The sequence below is a fragment of the Callospermophilus lateralis genome, chromosome X, assembly GCF_048772815.1.
Source record: "Callospermophilus lateralis isolate mCalLat2 chromosome X, mCalLat2.hap1, whole genome shotgun sequence".
Taxonomy (NCBI): Eukaryota; Metazoa; Chordata; class Mammalia; order Rodentia; family Sciuridae; genus Callospermophilus; species Callospermophilus lateralis.
Window position 1 is genome coordinate 38,830,519 of NC_135325.1, and position 18,579 is coordinate 38,849,097.

General features: G+C 37.3%; 1 protein-coding gene across 4 annotated transcripts in view; it reads right to left on the bottom strand.

Annotated features, from left to right (window-relative positions):
* Fam120c (family with sequence similarity 120 member C) overlaps positions 1 to 18,579 on the bottom strand; it is a 117,494-nt gene that overhangs the window by 51,677 nt on the left and 47,238 nt on the right. For 2 of the 4 annotated variants that reach the window (XM_077107740.1, XM_077107743.1), the window contains exons 5-9: positions 13,685 to 13,784; positions 12,989 to 13,065; positions 12,276 to 12,553; positions 11,310 to 11,583; positions 10,234 to 10,405 (exon numbers count right to left, since the gene is read on the bottom strand). In XM_077107740.1, the coding sequence (XP_076963855.1) occupies positions 10,234 to 10,405; positions 11,310 to 11,583; positions 12,276 to 12,553; positions 12,989 to 13,065; positions 13,685 to 13,784 (901 nt within the window). Of the gene's footprint in view, positions 1 to 2,480; positions 2,560 to 10,233; positions 10,406 to 11,309; positions 11,584 to 12,275; positions 12,670 to 12,988; positions 13,066 to 13,684; positions 13,785 to 18,579 lie in introns of those variants that run through there. The other 2 variants (XM_077107741.1, XM_077107742.1) reach the window with 2 other exon arrangements.

Below are 18,579 nucleotides of genomic sequence, written 5' to 3' on the forward strand. Positions count from 1 at the left end.
AATTCCCCTGTTTTATCTTAAATTATATAAACCAGTGCTCAGAAATTGATATTGAAATAATGTGTGTATGTAGTTTTTAAAAAATATTTTAAGATGTTGATGGACCTTTATTTTATTCATTTATTTATATGTAGTGCTGAGAATGGAACCCAGTGCCTCACACATGCTAGACAAGTGTTCTACCACTGAGCCCCAGCCCTAGCTCTATATGTAGCTCCACGCAATGTAGATCCACATAACCACCACTACAATCAAGATACAGAACTATTCCATAACCACAAAGATTTCCATTATGTTATCGCTTGTAGTCAGAGCCTTCCAACACCATCCCTAACTCTGCATCTCTATGATTTTGTGATTTTGAAAATGTTATAAAAATGGAATCATACAGTATGTGACTTTTTGAGACTGGCATTTTCACTCAGCATAATGCCCTTGAGATCCATTTCTGTTGTTGAATCAATAGTTTGTTTCTTTTTTACTGAGTATTATTCCTTGACATTAGAATATATAACTGGGTTATTACTAATTTGGGGCTCTTAAGAATAAAGATTTTGGGGGGCTGAGGTTGTGGCTCAGTGGTAGAGTGCTTGCCTGGCATGTGCAAGGTGCTGGATTTGATCCTCAGCACCACATAAAAATAAATAAATAAAATAAAGGTATAAAAAGTGATGTCCTTCAAATTAAAGAGCTTTTAAAAAAACAAAGAATGAAGATTTTGGTAGAGTACTTGCCTTGCATGCATGAGGCCCTAGGTTTGAGCCCTAGTGCTGGGAAAAAAAGAATAAAGCTGTATTGTGAAGTTTCTGCAGGAAAATAAGTCTTGGGTATATGTTCATGAGTATAAGTGCTGGGATGTGTCTATTTTTAGTTTTGAAAGGAACCACAAATTACATTCCAGAACGGCAGTGTCATTTTACATTCCCACCAGCAATTTATGAGTGATCCAGTTTCTCTGAATCGTCTCTGACATGTTATTATCAGTATTATTCATCTTAGCTATTTTGATAGGTATACAGTAATAATTCACTGTGGTTTTAATCTGCGTTTCTTTAATGATACATAACTTCATTTATAAATGTTTTATTAGTGTATTATAGTTATATACATAATAGTGGGGTTCTGTTATCTTCTTCAGTGAAATGTCTGTATATGACATTTGTTGGTTTTCCAATTGGTTTTTATAATGTTTACTTTTAGATGTGAACCTGTTTACCTATGAATATCTAGTTCATCCACCACCAATTAAAAAGACACTTATCTTTCTTCCTTTGAAGTGCTTTAACAGCTTTGTCAAAAACCAGTTGACTCTACTCCTATGGAGGCTATTTCTGGATTCCTTATTGTATTTTACTCTTCTATGTGTCAGTATATCTGCTAATACTATACTGTCTTAGATACTATAGTTACATAATAGGTCTTGCAATTAGATTCATCAACTGCTCCAAATTTATTCTTACTTTAAAGAATCATTTAAGCTATACTAATTCCTTTGATTTTCCACATTAGAATAATCTTGTCTATATCCACAAATAATCTTGCTGGGATTTGAATAGGTATTGCATTATATTTGTGTATCATCTTGGAGAACATTATTGAATCTTGCATTTCATTTTCTTGACTTCTTCTCTGGCAAAAACTATGTTTAAGAGCAGGCATTATAGCCTTGTTCCTAATTTTAAAAGAAAAGTGTTCTTTCATCAATAAGTATAAAGTCAGCTGTAAGTTTTTTGTAGATATTCTTGATATCAAGTTGAGGAAGCTCCTCTCTATTCCTAGTTTTCTGGGAGTTTTTATCACAGATGAATGTCAAATTCTGTCAAATAATTTTCTGCATTCATTGATATGATCATATGATTTTTCTTTGTTAGCTCATTTAGATGATTGATTAGATAACTGATTGAATTTTTTTTCAAATTATTTTTTGTAGTTGTCCATGGACATTTATTTTATTTATTTATATATGGTGGTAAGAATCAAACCCAGTGCCTTAGACATGCTAGGTAAGCACTCTACCACGGAGCTACAACCCCAGCCTGATTTTTCCAAATTTTGAGTTAAATTTGAATACTGAACCAACCTTGCAATAGGATAAATCCTACTAGAACATGCTGTATAATTCTTTTTATATGTTGTTTAATTCTATGGGGCAATATATTCTTAAGAATTTTTGCATTATATTGTATTAGTTTGTTTATATTTTTGGTACCAGGGATTGAAAACAGGGGTGCTTAACCGCTTAGCAATATCCCCACCCCTTTTTAATTTTGAGACAGGGTCTTGCTTGCTAAGTTGATACAGCTGGATTTGAATTTATAATCCTCCTGCCTCAGCCTCCTGAGCAGATGAGATGATAGGCATGCACCACCATGCCCAGCAATATTGTCTGTTTAGGTTGCTATGACAACATATCATAGATTGGGTGACTCATAAACAACAAAATTTATTTTTCACAGTTTTGGAGGTTGGGAAGTCCAAGAGCTAAATGCTAGCTGATACAATTTGATGAGGCCATGATTCCTGGGTTTGTAGGTAGCCGTCTTTTCACTGTTTTCTTGCCTAGGAGGGAGAAGAGAGAGCTCTCTAAGGTCACTTTTAGAAAGACACTAATTGTATTCACGAAGGCAACATGCTTAGAATCTAATTACCTCCCAAAGGCCCCACTTCTGAAAATCCTCACATGGGGGGGGGGTTAGCATTTCAACATTATGTGTATTTTTGTCTTTTCAAATTTTAATTATTATATGTTTTTGCATTAAAAAGTCAAACATAGTTATCACAAATTACAAAGGACTAACAGTGGGACTATAATAATGAATGAATCACTTCAGTCTGGAAATCAGTTACCCTCAATGTCATAGTATAAGTTCATTCAAGTATTTTACTTTTTTTTGTCCTTTTAAATGTAATATCCTAGCACATGGTAAGTATGAACTATAAGCATAGGATGGAACTTCTCTGCAAAGCCAAATGACAAATTTTCCTTTTTAGTGAGAATCGTCTATAAGTTTTGTTCTCTGCCTCTGCCATGTGCCAGATGATCCAGACCACTCTACCCAGGTTTTTGGCAAAAGATCCCCCCCCTCCCTAACTACTGGTCTTCTTGTTCCTTCCTCTCCACTTCCAGAGCCCTCTAAGCAGCTTCCTTTCTTTTGTAAATCAATCATCAACAAAGGGGGAAAAAGGGAACAAAACACTTAAAACTTTGACATTGAGGCTCAGCACCTCTGAGTCCCAGGGGTCCACAATGAGGCAGGGCCAGGTGGGCCTTCTCTACTGGTAGTGCATTTGTCCCAGGTTCTGGAGAGAGCACAAGAGAAACCTGCCCCTCACCACAGCTGAGGCACACAGACCTTCTGTTTGAGGTTCACAGGTCATGCTGACATGAACCATCCTTGGAAGGGCAGAGCATCAACAGGGGGATTTAGGCAGGCTGTTGCTTTGTTAACCAGATCTTAGATCCCCACACAAAGGTGATAGGTATGAAGTGGCTAGTCCTGATGGCTCCTGCCATTCATGCTTGTTACAGATACACTGGTCTTAAATTCAGGTGCTTTCAGAAAGTGAAGATGTAAACTACTCTTTGCATTATTAATTAATAACATGAAAATAGGCCCTCATCCCCTCCTCAGCCTATGTTGAGATGAAGTCCTCAACTACAAACCTCAAAGGGGCCTGCCTCTTCATTCAGGGATATCTGAGGATCAGGTATATGAAAGGATGGCAGCCTAGGGCCTGGGAGTAACTCTAGATGAGAACAGCTTTTCTCTGCAAGGCATTTCTGCCCACCCTCTGATCAACCACACCTCAGAATGAGAATGCACTTGGGAAGAGAGGATAATGAAGAATTAAGGGCTAGAGGGGAGCCTGCCAGTTGGTAAAACCCTGTGGAAGAAAAATATACATAGAGTATACCTAACTTCTCTTCTGCTTGAGTTGGGCTATGAATGTCAATGGAATGGCTAAAGTCTACTGTTGTCAGAAGTTAGGAAGGGTTGAGCTACAGTTGTAGCTCAATGGTAGAGCACTTGTTGGTGAGGAGGGCTTGCATTCGGTAGAAGGAAACAATAAGGGTAATGGGAAGGAAACCACTGATATCCATTTTCCATCTCAGGAAGAAATTTTGCTCTAAATTGTATTTAATCTGTCACTTTATGTAGTTTTTGCACAGCTCCTGTTTCATACTGTGAAGCTCAGTGCTGCTGTCATCATCAAAGTAGTAGGTGATGCTGTTCATGTACCTGGGGGTATGAGGCCCCTCTGCAACATCAAAGTTTTGACAGCCACACTGGCAGTCAAAATGGGTTTCAGTAATATGCCCCACCACATCCCTGGCCACAGAAGGATGACTGTGCCCCACCCGCCCCAACACTCTTCATACTTGATGCCTTCTTATGGTTGTGCCAGGCAGGCTCAGACCCTTTAATTTCCCCACATTTGGCAGGTATAAGTCTCCGCTTCTGTGGGTGGGCAAGTTTCTCTCTGGGTACAATAGGCTTCATGTCTATTTGAAGCGAAACCCATATGTATTTATTCTCTTTGTTCTTCTGCCCATCTTACTGGTAGTCCTCAACCCCATGCTTCTCCTTCCCTGATTTTTCTTGTTGGGTTTTCAGGTTCTTCTTACTGTCGCTCTCCTCTTTCTTTCATGTTTTGGCTGGCAGTATTTTGGAAAGCTGAGGCTTTAAAAGCTGTTGGCTGCAAACACTTGTGAGCTATCTCATAGCTGTGGATCAGTTAATTGTATCTGCAAAGTGACCAACCTTGCTGTCTTTGTGCTGTTTAGGAGCTGCTGCTCTTACCACCTTGGCTGGAGCAGAATGTTCTGGAGGGTACTGTCTGTTCATGGGGTCCAGGACTGGTGGCAGCACTTTCTTAGTCCAAAGGTTTCCCTTGAGTGGGCACTTTCAATAAGTCCCAGTGCTCAGTTCCTGAGGCTCCAGCTGTTCCTCCACCAGCACCCAGTTCGCTACCTGCCACCCTCCTCTGTTGCCAAGGGCCTGGCCTTCACGACAGGTGGCTGCATGCTCTTGGGTGGCCCCGTGCCCTCCTTGTTTGGCCCTGTGCCCTCTTTGTTTGTTCTGGTGTCATGCAGCCACGATCTCTGGGTTCCAGCTCCCACCCCCAGGCTTGCTCATGCCTTCATGGATTTCATGGAGGCTTCTTCCTCACTTCCTCATAAGCCCTGTGCCCCCCCCCCATGACCCATGCTCTTTGGCCTGTAAGAATTGGGCACCCCTGGTGGCAGCAGATGCGCTTTAAGTGACCATATGCACATAGGCCCTCTCCCCAGAAGTTGGGCATACCTGAGTTTTCCTCCCCCCACCCAATGAACTTGGGTGATGCCTTCTTCCAGGGTCCCAGGTTGATAGGCCTCAAACCCCCTGGAAAAGGATCAGGATGCATGTCTAGGAGCTACCCTCTACTGGGCCTGATGCAGCTGCTATAGATTTGAGGCCTACTGATAAAGAAGGGTGAGAGGGAGTGAGAAAGGCCCTTCCACTTTGTGGTCCAGGCTTTCCCCACATGTACCCCCATTCCCCCTGCACAGTTCCTCACAGTATGTAGCTACCCCAAGCCTGGCAGGCTTCTCACCCCCAGGGTGGCTCAGGTTAACCTCTTCTCATATCTTGAAATAAAATTTTAGAGTACTGATTAGAGGCTCTTCTTTTGGATTTGTTTTGTTTTGAATGAATTGGGTATGGACCCAGAGTCTCACGTGTGCTAGGCAAGCACAATACTACTGGGCCACATCCCCAGACTTTTTAAAATTTAATTTTGAGACGAGGGTCTAAGTTTTTGAGGTTGGCCTTGAATTTACCTCAGCCTCTCAAATAGCTGGGATTATATGCATGTGTTACATACCTGGCTTCTTCTTTATTAATGTGAGCATTTAGTGGTATTAATTCTCCTTTCAGCAATGGTTTAGCTCTGTTCCACAAATTTTGCTATGTTGTACAGATGGTCCCCAACTTATAATTTTTCAATTTATGCTACTTTGACTTTATGATAGTTCAAAAGTTAATATACATTCAATAGAAACCATATTTTAAATGTTGATCTTCTCCCAGGTGAGCTATTCAGTCCAAAACTCTCTTTGATGCTGAGCAGTAGTAGTGAGCCATAACTCCCAGTCAGTCATGTGGTCATGAAGAAAAACTACTGATACTGTACACTGTGCTATGTTGCTAAGCTGTGATGGTCACTAGGTTAGGCATATTAAATGCTTTTTATTTTTTAATTGTTAACACATATTAATTGTACAAGTTAATGAGTTCCACTGTGACATTTCCATATATACACATTTTCAACTTATGGTAAGTTTATCAGGACACAGGCCCATCTTAAGTTGAGGAGGACTGGTATTTATTTTTCATTTAGTTCTGCCTTTCTTTCCCTTGAGACTTTTCCCCAAGATTATATATGCATGCTTTGTTATTTTCAAAATATTTGCAGATTTTATGTTTGTTTTTGATTTCTAATTCAATTCCACAGAAGTTTGAGAATATATTCTGTATGATTTCAATTCTTTTAAATTTACTGAGGTTTGTTTTATTTCCAAGGATATGATCTATCATGGCATATGCTCTGTGGCTGCATGAAAATATTGTATATTGTCCTCTTGTTGGATGTTCTTTAAGAGTTGATCAGATCCTGCTCACTGGTTATGTGGCTTTTCTGATCTTCTGTCTAGTGATTCTGCCCATTATTGAAAGGGCAGTTGAAGTTTCTATAATTAGGGGTTTGTCTATTTCTCCTTTAGTTATATCAGTTACTATATCACATACTTTGTGGCTATATTATTTGGTGACACACATTCAGGATTGCTTTATCTTCTTGGTAGAATGACACTTTTATCATTATATAACGTCTCTGGCAACATTATTTTCTTAGAAATCTACTACATGTGGGATTAATATAGCTGTTCCTGCTTTCTTTTGATTAAGGTTTGCATGTGTATCATTTTCCTTCCTTTTACATTCAACCAACTGAAACATTTATATTTGAAGTAAATCTTTAGTAGATTTACTTGGGCTAGTTTCTATCTAGTCTACCACATTTTAAATGGCATAGTTAGACTTTATATTGTTAATATAATTATAGATATATTAGAGAGTAAGTCTATCATGTTAGTTTTATTTAAGTGTTTCATTTGTTTTCTTATTTTTTTCTTCTTGTGGATTATTTCAACTAATTTTATGATTCCATTTTGATTTATCAATAGTGTTGTTTCTTAAATATTTTAGTTGTAGTTGGACACAATACCTTTATTTTTATTTTTATGTGGTTGTAAGGATGGAACCTGGTGCCCTGCACGTCCTAGGTGAGTGCTCTACAGCTAAGCCCCAGCCCCAGCCCCTATCTATAGAGAACAACCATTTTTGTATAATTTTGGGGGTGCTAGGGATTGAACCTAAGGCCTCATGAATGCTAGGCACATAGTGTACCACACTCTCATTATGTATTTAATACCTAGAACATGCATTTAAAAAATATACAAAGGGAGACTGGGGATATGGTTCAGTGGTAGAGCACATGTTTAGAATGCCGGAGGAACAGGGTTGAATTCCAAATACTTATAAATAAATTATATGCATAATTTATGCATACTAGTATTGACATTTTATCAGTTCAAGTGAAATGTAGAAACCTGACCTATGTTATATTTCTTTACACTACCCTATTTATAATTGTCTAAAATATTTTCTCTAAATAGAGAACCACATTAAACAGTGTTGTGATTTTTGCTTCAATGTGAAACATAATTTAGAAACTCAAGGCAGCAAGTCTATTGTACTTATGTATTCTTTTGTTCTTTCCACTGTTTTTTTCTTCCTTCCTGATGCTCCATGATTCCTTATTTTATCATTTTCTTCCTATGAAAAGAACTACCTTTAGCCACTCTTTTAGTGTAGTTCTGCTTATGAAAAATTATCTTTTGTTTTCCTTCAACTGAAAAATGACATGATTTAATTATTAGAGAATTTTCTTATTTGATAATGAATTCTGAGTTGACAATTCTTTCAGTAAATACTGTGCTGCTTTCTTCTGGATTGTAATGCTTCTAATTAGAGATCAGCTGTTATTTGCATTATTTTTCCCCAATAAGCACCATTTTTGTGTGGCTACTTTCAGTGAGTTTTGTCTACTTTTGAAAACTTTGACCATGATCTATCTTGACATGGATTTCCTTACTGCCTTGTGATTAATGCAGTTTTTTAAATATGTAGATTAAAATTTTTGCCAAATTTAAGTACAGCCCAGCCATTATTCTTGAACACTTCTGCATTTTTCATCCTCTTTCTTTTCTCCTTCTGAGACTTTGATGATACCAATATCAAATCTTCTGTTATGCTTAATTTTTCCTGTCTATTTTCTCTCTGTTCTTTTAGACTATGTGATTTCTATTGTTCTAACTTCAAGTTCACTGATTTCTTCCTCTTTTATCTCTTATCTAAGATTTAATCCATCCATTGAGTGTTTTATTTCTAATTATATATTTTTAGTTCTTGAAAATTTCCATTTGGCTTTTCTTTAAATCTTCTATTTCTTTGCTTAGAATTTCTATTTTTAGTTTATTTCAAGCATATTTATAATTGTTTGTTAAAAACATTTTATTGATGGCTGCTTTGAAATCCTTTTCAGATAATCCAGACTTTTATCATCTTGGTAGTCACTTTATTCTTAGTCACTTTGAGATTATTTGAATTTGAAACCTTCCTAGTTCTTGGCATGATGAGGAATTTTTAATTGAAAACTGAACAGTTTTTGTATTTTGGGGAGGGGGTGTACTGGGAATTGAATTCTGGGGCACTCAACCACTGAGCCACATCTCCAGTCCTTTTTTTTTTTTTTTTTAATTAAAGACAGTGTCTCAGTGAGTAGCTTAGTACCTCACCATTACTGAGGCTGGCTCTGAACTTGTGATCCTCCTGTCTCAGTCTCCTGAGTCACTGGGATTGTAAGTATGTGTCATCATGCCCGGCAAAAGCTGAATGTTTTGAAAGATTCTGGATTTTATCTAAATATCGTGTTTTAGCAGGACTTTTCTGACCACTGCTGGTAAAGGAGGACACAATTTCATTATTGCCAGGTGGGAGTGGAAAGTTGCAGTCCACGCTTAACCTTATTTGATACTTCCCCAGTAGCAGCAGGTAAGGCACCTCATTATACTCCGGTAAGGATGAATGTCTAGGCTCTCTTCATAAGGCTTTTGCTGGGGGTGTGTGTGTGTGTGTGTGTGTGTGTGTGTGTGTGTGTGTGTGTATGCTATGGATTATGGCTGGAGTACAGTGGTTTTTACCTAAAATTTTTCTATGTTGCTAGGATGTTTGTTCTCTTCCTTTGACCACAGAAAGCCAGCTTTTTAGAGGCTTTTATTGGTCTGCAGCTGTTGACATTTCTGGGCCATTTGCCAGCTTGCTCCTCACCCAGACTGGGATATGGGAGGCAAAAAGAAAACCCAGGACACTCACTAGTGCACCACTGCATCATTCCTTGGGCCTCAAGGTTATCAGCCAGTCCGCCTTCTCCCCACCACCTAGAATATCTTATGCTTGTTTTATATGTGTCCTGGGGTTAGTTGTACTTAGCAGCAAGAATAGAAAAACTACATCCAATCTATCTTCCTGGAAGCAGAAATTTACAGTATTTTTTGAATGATTTGACCATATTACTCTGTAGCTTGAAACACCCCAATGGTTTCACCTAAGCACAGGTTCAAATCCCAAAACTAAACCCCTCTGAGGAGGCAAGACTGTGTCAGATACAATTCCATATTCTCAAATCCCAGCATGGTTCTTATAAGCAGCAGTCATTCTGAATGTTTGATAATTGCAGATTTGGGGCTATTACAATAATGTGCTTCTCATATTGTTACATATTCTCATGAATGATGGATGCATGTTTTCTTAGGGGATACCGGGGATTAAACTCAGGGGCACTCAACCACTGAGCCACACCCCTGGCCATATTTTGTATTTTATTTAGAGACAGGGTCTCACTGAGTTGCTTAGTGCCTTGCCATTGCTGAGGCTGGCTTTGACCTAACTCATGATCCTCCTGCCTCAGCCTCCTGAGCCACTGGGATTACAGGCGTGAACCACTGTGACTGACGAATGACACATTTTCTTAAAGACTGCATAGCCTATATGATGTGTCTGCATATATATCTTTTTTTCTTTGCTGTGTCAAGCATTGAGAGCTGTCAAAGCTAGATCTAGTTACACTTACCTTCCACAGGTAGCCTCCGCCGTATGGCTAGGCGTTCCATTTTCCGCTGTGTCTCTGCCAAACTAAAAAGGACTCCATATACATATTGACGAGCTGACCTGAACAGGAGAGCAGCTGGAGGTAACTCCATGTTACACTCATCCTCAATACATACGGGAATCTTAATTTCACCCTAGAGAAAGGTGCAAGGGAAAGGAGAAAATGAGTGCTTTCAAGATTTGAAACCAAACTGAGAAGAACCAACAATGAACTGCAGCCTCTACAGCCCAGCCACTGAATTTTCTGTTTGTATGCAGAGTTTCAGATTAAAAAAGTTGTAAGAAGCCCAGCTATATTCCATTTTGGAGGTCTCACCTATGATTGACTATAGCTGATTATTGGGGAAAGTCTTAGACAATTTGCTGGTGGATGGATTTGTATGGTAAGACCAGAGGAGGGGAATAGCTATGCAGTAGAGGAAAACATAAGGAACAATGGCACAAAGCCTCTTCTTAGATTGCCTATCCCTAGAAAACGTCCACCAACTTGGTGCATGGTCATGCAAAATCTCAGAATTATACTTCACTTTTAGGCACATCATTTACTGTACAGTCCTATCTCTGGCTGGTCCTGACTCATTTGGGGCCCTTAATATGAGGAGGAGCACCAGCACACTTGGTCTTCTTTATCTTTTTTCAAACACCAATCATCAGACTTTTTTTTCTGATAACTTATAGTCTTAGGAAATATAAAGTATTCTTAAGAGAAGGGAGGTGGGTGCTGATCTGCTGTCTCACCTTAGTGAGGACGTGATAGATATATGGACACATATAGAAATATAAAATATTCTTTTTTTTAAATTAATTTTTATTGTTGGTTGTTCAAAACATTACATAGTTCTTGATATATCATATTTCACACTTTGATTCAAGTGGGATATGAACTCCCATTTTTACCCCTATACAGATTGCAGAATCACATCAGTTGCACATCCATTGATTTACATATTGCCATACTAGTGTCTGTTGTATTCTGCTGCCTTTCCTATATAAAATATTCTTAAGAGAAGGGAGGTGGGTGCTGATCTGCTGTCTCACCTTAGTGAGGACGTGATAGATATATGGATACATAAGACCCCTTCGATGTCTGTGTTCAGCAACCCGCAAGACTTCTGGAGCTACTGGTGGTAAGGGTGGAATTGTGATGTCCATGTGGTTCCTTGTAGACATAGACAGCAGAGATGGGATGTGAGGCTCACCATCACCTAGGCTGGCTTCTGAAACTCCAGCATCCACAGGCTGTACCCAAGACCCTCTGTCACCATTGGGATCTTCCCAACCAGGCTGCTGCTGAAGAGTTTCTGTGATGTGACTGAAAATTTAGAAAGACAGTGTAGAACAGAAAAGGGAAGTTGATAAAGATACTTCCACTCAAGATGGCTACTGTGATTCCAAGGAATCTCGCAAACCCTCTGGAGGTCCAGACACTGGGTTAGCACTGGAGATGATACCTTTCCTCTCAGTGGCCATCACTGCCTTCATGGATTCTTTCACCTGACACAAACCAAAGCAATCAAAAGTCATGGGAATCACTCTGAATCCTTTATATCTTAAAAAAAGGCCATTCTAAGAATCTGCTTATATTCTAAGAAAACAATTATAACTGCAGTCTCAAAATAGTTTTGCTTCCCAAGAAAAAATTGTTTAGAGGAATAATCTTTAAAAAGTGAGCTAGGACCAGAACCCTGTCTCAGTTGCTAAACAATATAACTGCCGACTCAACTGTTCTATCACTTCAACTCTATACATTATTTTTCTTTTTTTTCACATTCAAATTATCTCCCTCACAAACGGAGAAATGACAGACAAGTTATAAAGCACATCCATACCAGGATTTCACTAACCAACTGCTATGCTGCCTTTGACCTCAGTAGCCTGGTCATCTGAAAATTATCATCTGCACAGGGCCAAAAGAACAAAGAATGACAGAGAAAAGCCAAAAATATACACTTTCCCACATTCCTTCTGAAGTCTTTCCCCCTGGTTGTCTATACAGATACTTACTCAGAACTGGCTCCATTTGGCTCATCACCATCAGAGGAAGAGGAGTGGGAAGAGTCTGGTCCCAAAGGAGGTGAAGCTTTGGAAGTCAGGTAATTGGGAAACTGGGATGCAGAGGAGTCATAAGAGACAGCCCAATTGGCAAAGGGGCTGTCCTGCAGCATGGGATCCTCAGAAAAAGCATGGGAATCCCCCAGAGGATGGGAGAAGAGAAGAGATGAGTTGGGTCCCATTGGGAATGGTGGTGGATATTTCATTTTCTGGGGCACTTGGTGAGAAAACTAAAGGACAAAACAGACAGAAAATCTGTTTAACATTTTACCGGCTCCAAGATGGTTCCCTCAGCAGTTGTGACATAGTAGATGATACCAGTAGCAGGGACTGTTGAGATATCCTACTGAGAATGATAAGAAATAATTCTAACCATGCTGCATGAACAGAATTCACTAGAAAAAGGACAATGAACCAATCTAGGTCACCTAGAACATTCCCTAACATTAGCTAATCTACCTTCACAATGCCCTAATGGTTACTGATGTGGGTGTTATCTTTTCATAGTCTGAAAGCCTCAAAGTAGAATGTGATACGGATATATATGAGCTTGGCATTCTGCTAACACTGAGTCAGCCTATCTCTGCAACTCAGATAATAAAAACCAGGAAGCAATCTGAGTCCAATGCTAACAAAAGGTCTCAGGCCTCTTAAAGGATGCTTACCATTGGCTTTCCAGCAGAAATTGTGCCCATTTGATTTCGTGGAAGGGGAGGATTTCCAAGACGGTTATTTCGAAAGCCTGAAGCCAAGAGAAAAGGCTGTACTTCAATCAGTCCTAATAAATTTACAATTCTATATTCTGCCAAACCACCACCAAATGAAAAATTTTTATTAATAAATAAGGTACAGGCTGGGGATATGGTTCAGTGATTAAACCATTGCCTAGCATGCATAAAGCCCTGGGTTTGATCCCCAACACCACAGAAAGTTAGTTAATTGAATAGCTACTATGTGTCATGCCAGGAGTCTTAAATAAAAAAATTTCATATGATAATAACCCTATAGATTACATATCATGAATGTGACTTTACAAAGTCACACAGATGGTAAGCAGCAGAGGTAGGATTCAAACTCAGACCTAACCCCAAAGCCAGGGCTGTTTTATATCAAGACAGCGTGGGTTACTACTAGAAGCAGTCTAAACTAAGCAAATAACTTTATTCCCCATCTATAAATTTGGGAAGGCAGGGTCTTCATTGTTTTACATGAAAATCAAAATTAAATGCCTTCCAAATAGTGATGACTTCTAGGAAGGCACAATCACAAATAAGTGATTCCACTCTGACCCTGGAGTTCCTGATGTACCAACACAGTTTCCCCTATGAACAGAGCAGCCTGGGGTCAGATGGAAGCCTTACCTAGAAAAGAGGGACCCACTGGCAGTGAAGAGAGTTTGGTTGTGACTGAATAGTATTCAACTGCTTTCTTGAATCGTTCTATTTTATCTTCTGTCCTGGACTGGTTGTTGGCACATCAGATTGTCAGAAAAAGAAATGATAAGAGAGTCTTTTTCATACAACTTATAAGTAGGGAGTCAAAACAATAGCAGAAATCAAATATTTAGAGAAACCCAAGAAAACAAATTTCCACTTTGTAGAAAAGATTAGTGAGAGAGAAATCATTATGGAACATAAAATATGGATTTTCTTTAAAAAACTTACTTACATTTCATGCTATTCTAAAATGATCACATGATCTGTAGGAAATATACATAAGAATGGGGTGGGGAATCACATAATATAACCATCTAACAATATTTCAATGTGTTTCCTTACATTAGTTTTTAAAAAATTGTGCTGCAGTATATACCATTTTATATACATATTTTTTTTGGTTGACATTGTACTCTATAATTTTAAATGGATGAATATTTTATCATTATGCATTTATCATAAAATTTTGTAACTACTTCGATAATATCTGACATTTAAGTTATTTCTAATATTTGGCTATTTTAAGCTATATAGCAAGAGTATATATTGTCCATATAAATTTTTTTCTGGATTTCAGATTACATCCTTAAAATGATATTGGTTCAAAAGGTATAAACATTAAAACTAAGAGCACTTAAGCATACAAAACCACAATGTGACAATATTATATATCCATCAGAAGAGCTAAAATTAAAGACTAGTGATATTAAATTCTGGCAAGTATATGAAATAACTAGAATTCCAGCCCATTGCTAGTGGGAATGTACATTGGTACAGTTTAGAAAATAGCTTGGCAGTTTCTTATAAAATGAAACATTTACCATACACTATAGTAATCCTATTTTTTTTTCAGTACTGGGGATAAAACCCAGTGGTGCTCTACCACCAAGTTATATCTTCAGCTCTTTTTTATTTTTTAATGTTAAGACAGGGTCTTGCTAAGTTGCATAGGCTCACCTCTAATTTGGAATCCTCTTGCCTCAGGCTCTGAATAGCTGGAATTATAGGTGTGTGCCACCACACTCAGAAGTAATCTTACAGCTAATTATTTACCCAAGAAAAATGAGTGCATATGTCCTCCAAAAGATACAAACCAAAATGTTTATAAGAGTTTTATTCACAATAGTTCCAAACTAGAAACAACTCAAATGTATATCAATAGAAAATCAGGATAAATTGTTGTATAGATACGCAATGGAATACTAAACAGGAATAAAACAGGAACAAAGTACTGATATATACAATAGGTATAAACCTCAAAGATATTATACTGAATGGAATAAGAGAAAAACACAAATGTATATATAAAGATCAAGCAGAGGGAAAACCAATCTTTAGCAATATAGGTAAAAAATAATTCTGGTTTAACATTGTAGCTCAGTGGTAGAGCACTTGGCTAGCATAGGCCAAATTCTGGGTTTGATCCCCAGCACCACAAAAAAAGTAAAAGCAAAAAGTACTACTTACCTTTGCAGAAAAAGGGCTGAGAAGGAGCTTTTAGATTTATCAGAATTTTCTCCTGAACAATCTTAAGATCTTCATAATATTTTACCAAATGCAATTTAAGATATTAAAGACAATTTCTAATTAAAATTAATGCTCTCATAAGCATATTTTAACATAATCTTGGGTTATTGCACAGTGCATTTTTAGAGGGTATGATCATTTTCAGACTTTTGACACATTATACTAAATCTCTTTCCAAAACAGATGCCTCAAGTTATACTGCCATCATCAATGTATGAGAATATCAAGATCACCATATAATTCCAGTGTTGAGTATTTTCTACCAAAAACCCTTAACTACTATCTACTAGGTATAAAAATATGTATTTCTCATAGAAACAATAGACTATATAATAAAAAATATTTTTAACATGTATAATGGTATCTCTCAGAGTTTGTCATTATTAACATCTAGAATCTTTAAACATTCCAAGGGCTTTTATTTGTATTTGTGCATGCACATTAAAAAAAAAAAAAAAAGGAACTGAGATCTCGAGGTCCTACAGACTAACAGAAACAAAATCACTCTGGTATCTCAAAAGCCAATTAAAAATAACAGGGCTATAGTTGTAGCTCAGTGGTAGAGCATGTTTGAGCCATTGGGTTTGATTCTCAGCACCATGTTAAATAAATAAAATAAAGGTCCATTGACAATTAAAACATATTTTAAAATAAATTAATAGATGTTCTATAGAATAGAGGAAAGAGGTTGGGGAGTGAGGTAGAGAGGTAAGGGTACGATACTGGAGATTGAAATTGAACAAATTAGGTTATATGCACTTACAAATATGTCAAAATAAAACCCACAATTATACATCACTATAAAGCACTAATAAAAAACTGAATTTGATGTAATTAAAAAAGGGTTTCAAATCCAGAGAATGTTCACAAATTATTGACTGTCAGAGTGGCATCTAAATGGTTAAATAATAGTAAACTATCAACATTCCATTATTTATTTATTCATAATCTCCTTGTTATATTTAGTAATACACATAATAATAGAAAACAATCTTCTAAAAACTACAAAGGGTACAAGTCTCCCTTAACATCTCTCTCTCTGCATCTACTCTTTTCCTAAGAAGTGACATGTTTGGTAGACGTTCTTTCATGGATTTTGCTATTTTTACACACACATATGGACACCAATATGATTTTTGGGTTTTTTGCACAAATGGAATCACTATCACATTGTTATCACCTCCTTTTGGCATTTAACAATATGTCTTATATACTCTTCAATGCCAATCAGTAGAGATCAATGACCCAATATACCGAAATACTTCACCCCATGTAACCCTGAGGTCAGGTGTGGAATTTTATACTTGACATCATGACAGTCATGCAAAAAAGTTTCAGATATTGTAATTTGGATTAGGGATGCTCAACCTGTGCTAGTAAACAGTATGTATGTTTGTTTATAAGAGCTCTCCTCAATTCTGATTTTATGGGGTGGGAGTATAACTCAGTGGTAGAGCACTAGCCTAGCATGGGCCAGGACCTGGGTTTGATCCCCAGGACTGCAAAAACAAACAAAATGATTTTATGAAGATTATACAGTACCAATGAAAAATGGTTGAAAACATGGCAACTTAGTGAGGCCTAGTCTCAAAATTTGAAAAGGGGAATTTGGGTAGGTCAACCCTGGTGTGCTCTGCCACAAAAAAGAAACAAAAATAAAAATAAAGAGGATTGGGGTGTAATCAGAAACTATGTCTTTATTTCCCAATTTTTTAAAAAAATTTTTTTTAGTTGTAGACACAATCTTTATTTATTTATTTATTTTTAATGTGGTTCTCAGGATCAAACCCAGTGTCTCACTCATGCGAGGCAAGTGCTCTACCACTGAGCTACAACCCCAGCCCTCTATTTTCCAATATTTTAGTTCTTTTTTTTTTTATAAAGGAGCCTTTGTTATTAAAAATAATCATTATGATTCTTCAAAAATGTATGAAGCCACAAAGATAATCCAAAATCATGACATTAAAAATATTTACCATGAGGCTGGGGTTGTGGCTCAGTGGTAAAGCACCTGCCTAGCATGTTCGAGGCCCTGGGTTCCATCCTCAGCACCACATAAAAAATAAATTAATTAATTAAATAAAGGTATTGTGCCTAACTACAACTAAAAAATAAATATTAAAAAGAATTCACCATGCAACTAAGCATTTATAAAGTTTATTCTCCATTTAAACAGTACGCCATACTTAACATTTCACTCTACTGAACAGGTCAATTTTTTTTGTTGTGCATCAGTCTCTTCCTGTCTGATACAAACAGCTAAAAGGACAAATAAACAAAGCAAATGTGCAAATATGCCATAAGGGAATGTTTCTAAAGTCAAGGAAAATGAGGGGCTCTTCACATCATGGTGGAAAGCATGGACAAATGAGGATCAGGTGTAATTAGTATTCAACAACAGTAAAAGAGAGAATTATGAAAGATAATGGGGAGAAAGGCATTTGAAAAGAGAGTCATTTGAATAGAGAAAGAATATAAGCCCTTGTGGAAACAAAAGTCCAAGTATACTTTTTGTAAGATAATACTTGTTAAGATTGTGCTAGCAAGTTAAATGCAAGGTAACATATTAGATTGTGCTATCACAAAATTTTGTTGGGAAAATTTAGGTCCCCAAACCAAATACTCATATTGTATTCCTTTCATTTAAAATATCCATAGAAGTTTCAGTATTAGATAAAATGGAATAAGTACAGTTCCTTCTGTTTCCACTGAGGATAGTTATTAATATGTAGTTATAGGCAGACTGGGGAAGAAGACTAGGATTCAAAGTGAGATAGGTCAACTACAATGGGATCATGGGGAGAGATCCTTAATAAAAGGAGACATCTAAAAACATGACAAGTTATGTTGAGCTTGCTCATCAGTTAAAGATAAACAGAACATTTAACATATGCTTATAGAGATTAGACATATGATTAATTAAAATTTCACTCACCTGAGGTGCTTACTCTATGTGCCCACAAATGATTAATGGCTAGGCTATCTGATACAGAGAAAATTCTAACCTCTAAGTATAGAGTGGTTGTTAGGGGATTTAGCTGTCATGAAACTTAATCTTCAAGAAAATTTATAAACATTTAACAAATCATCAAAATCTAACATTGGCTCACCTGTTTGTGATCCCAGCCCACCCTCAGAAAAATCATGTATATCATCAGAGCACTCAAATTTGGGCATGTCACTCAACTTCTCTGAGAGGCGAGGGTCATCCACACTTCTGAGTGTGAATTCCTTTGCTGTTCTTAAATAAATCTTTACCTAAGTACAGGTCCTACTACTCTTTTTGTAATAAA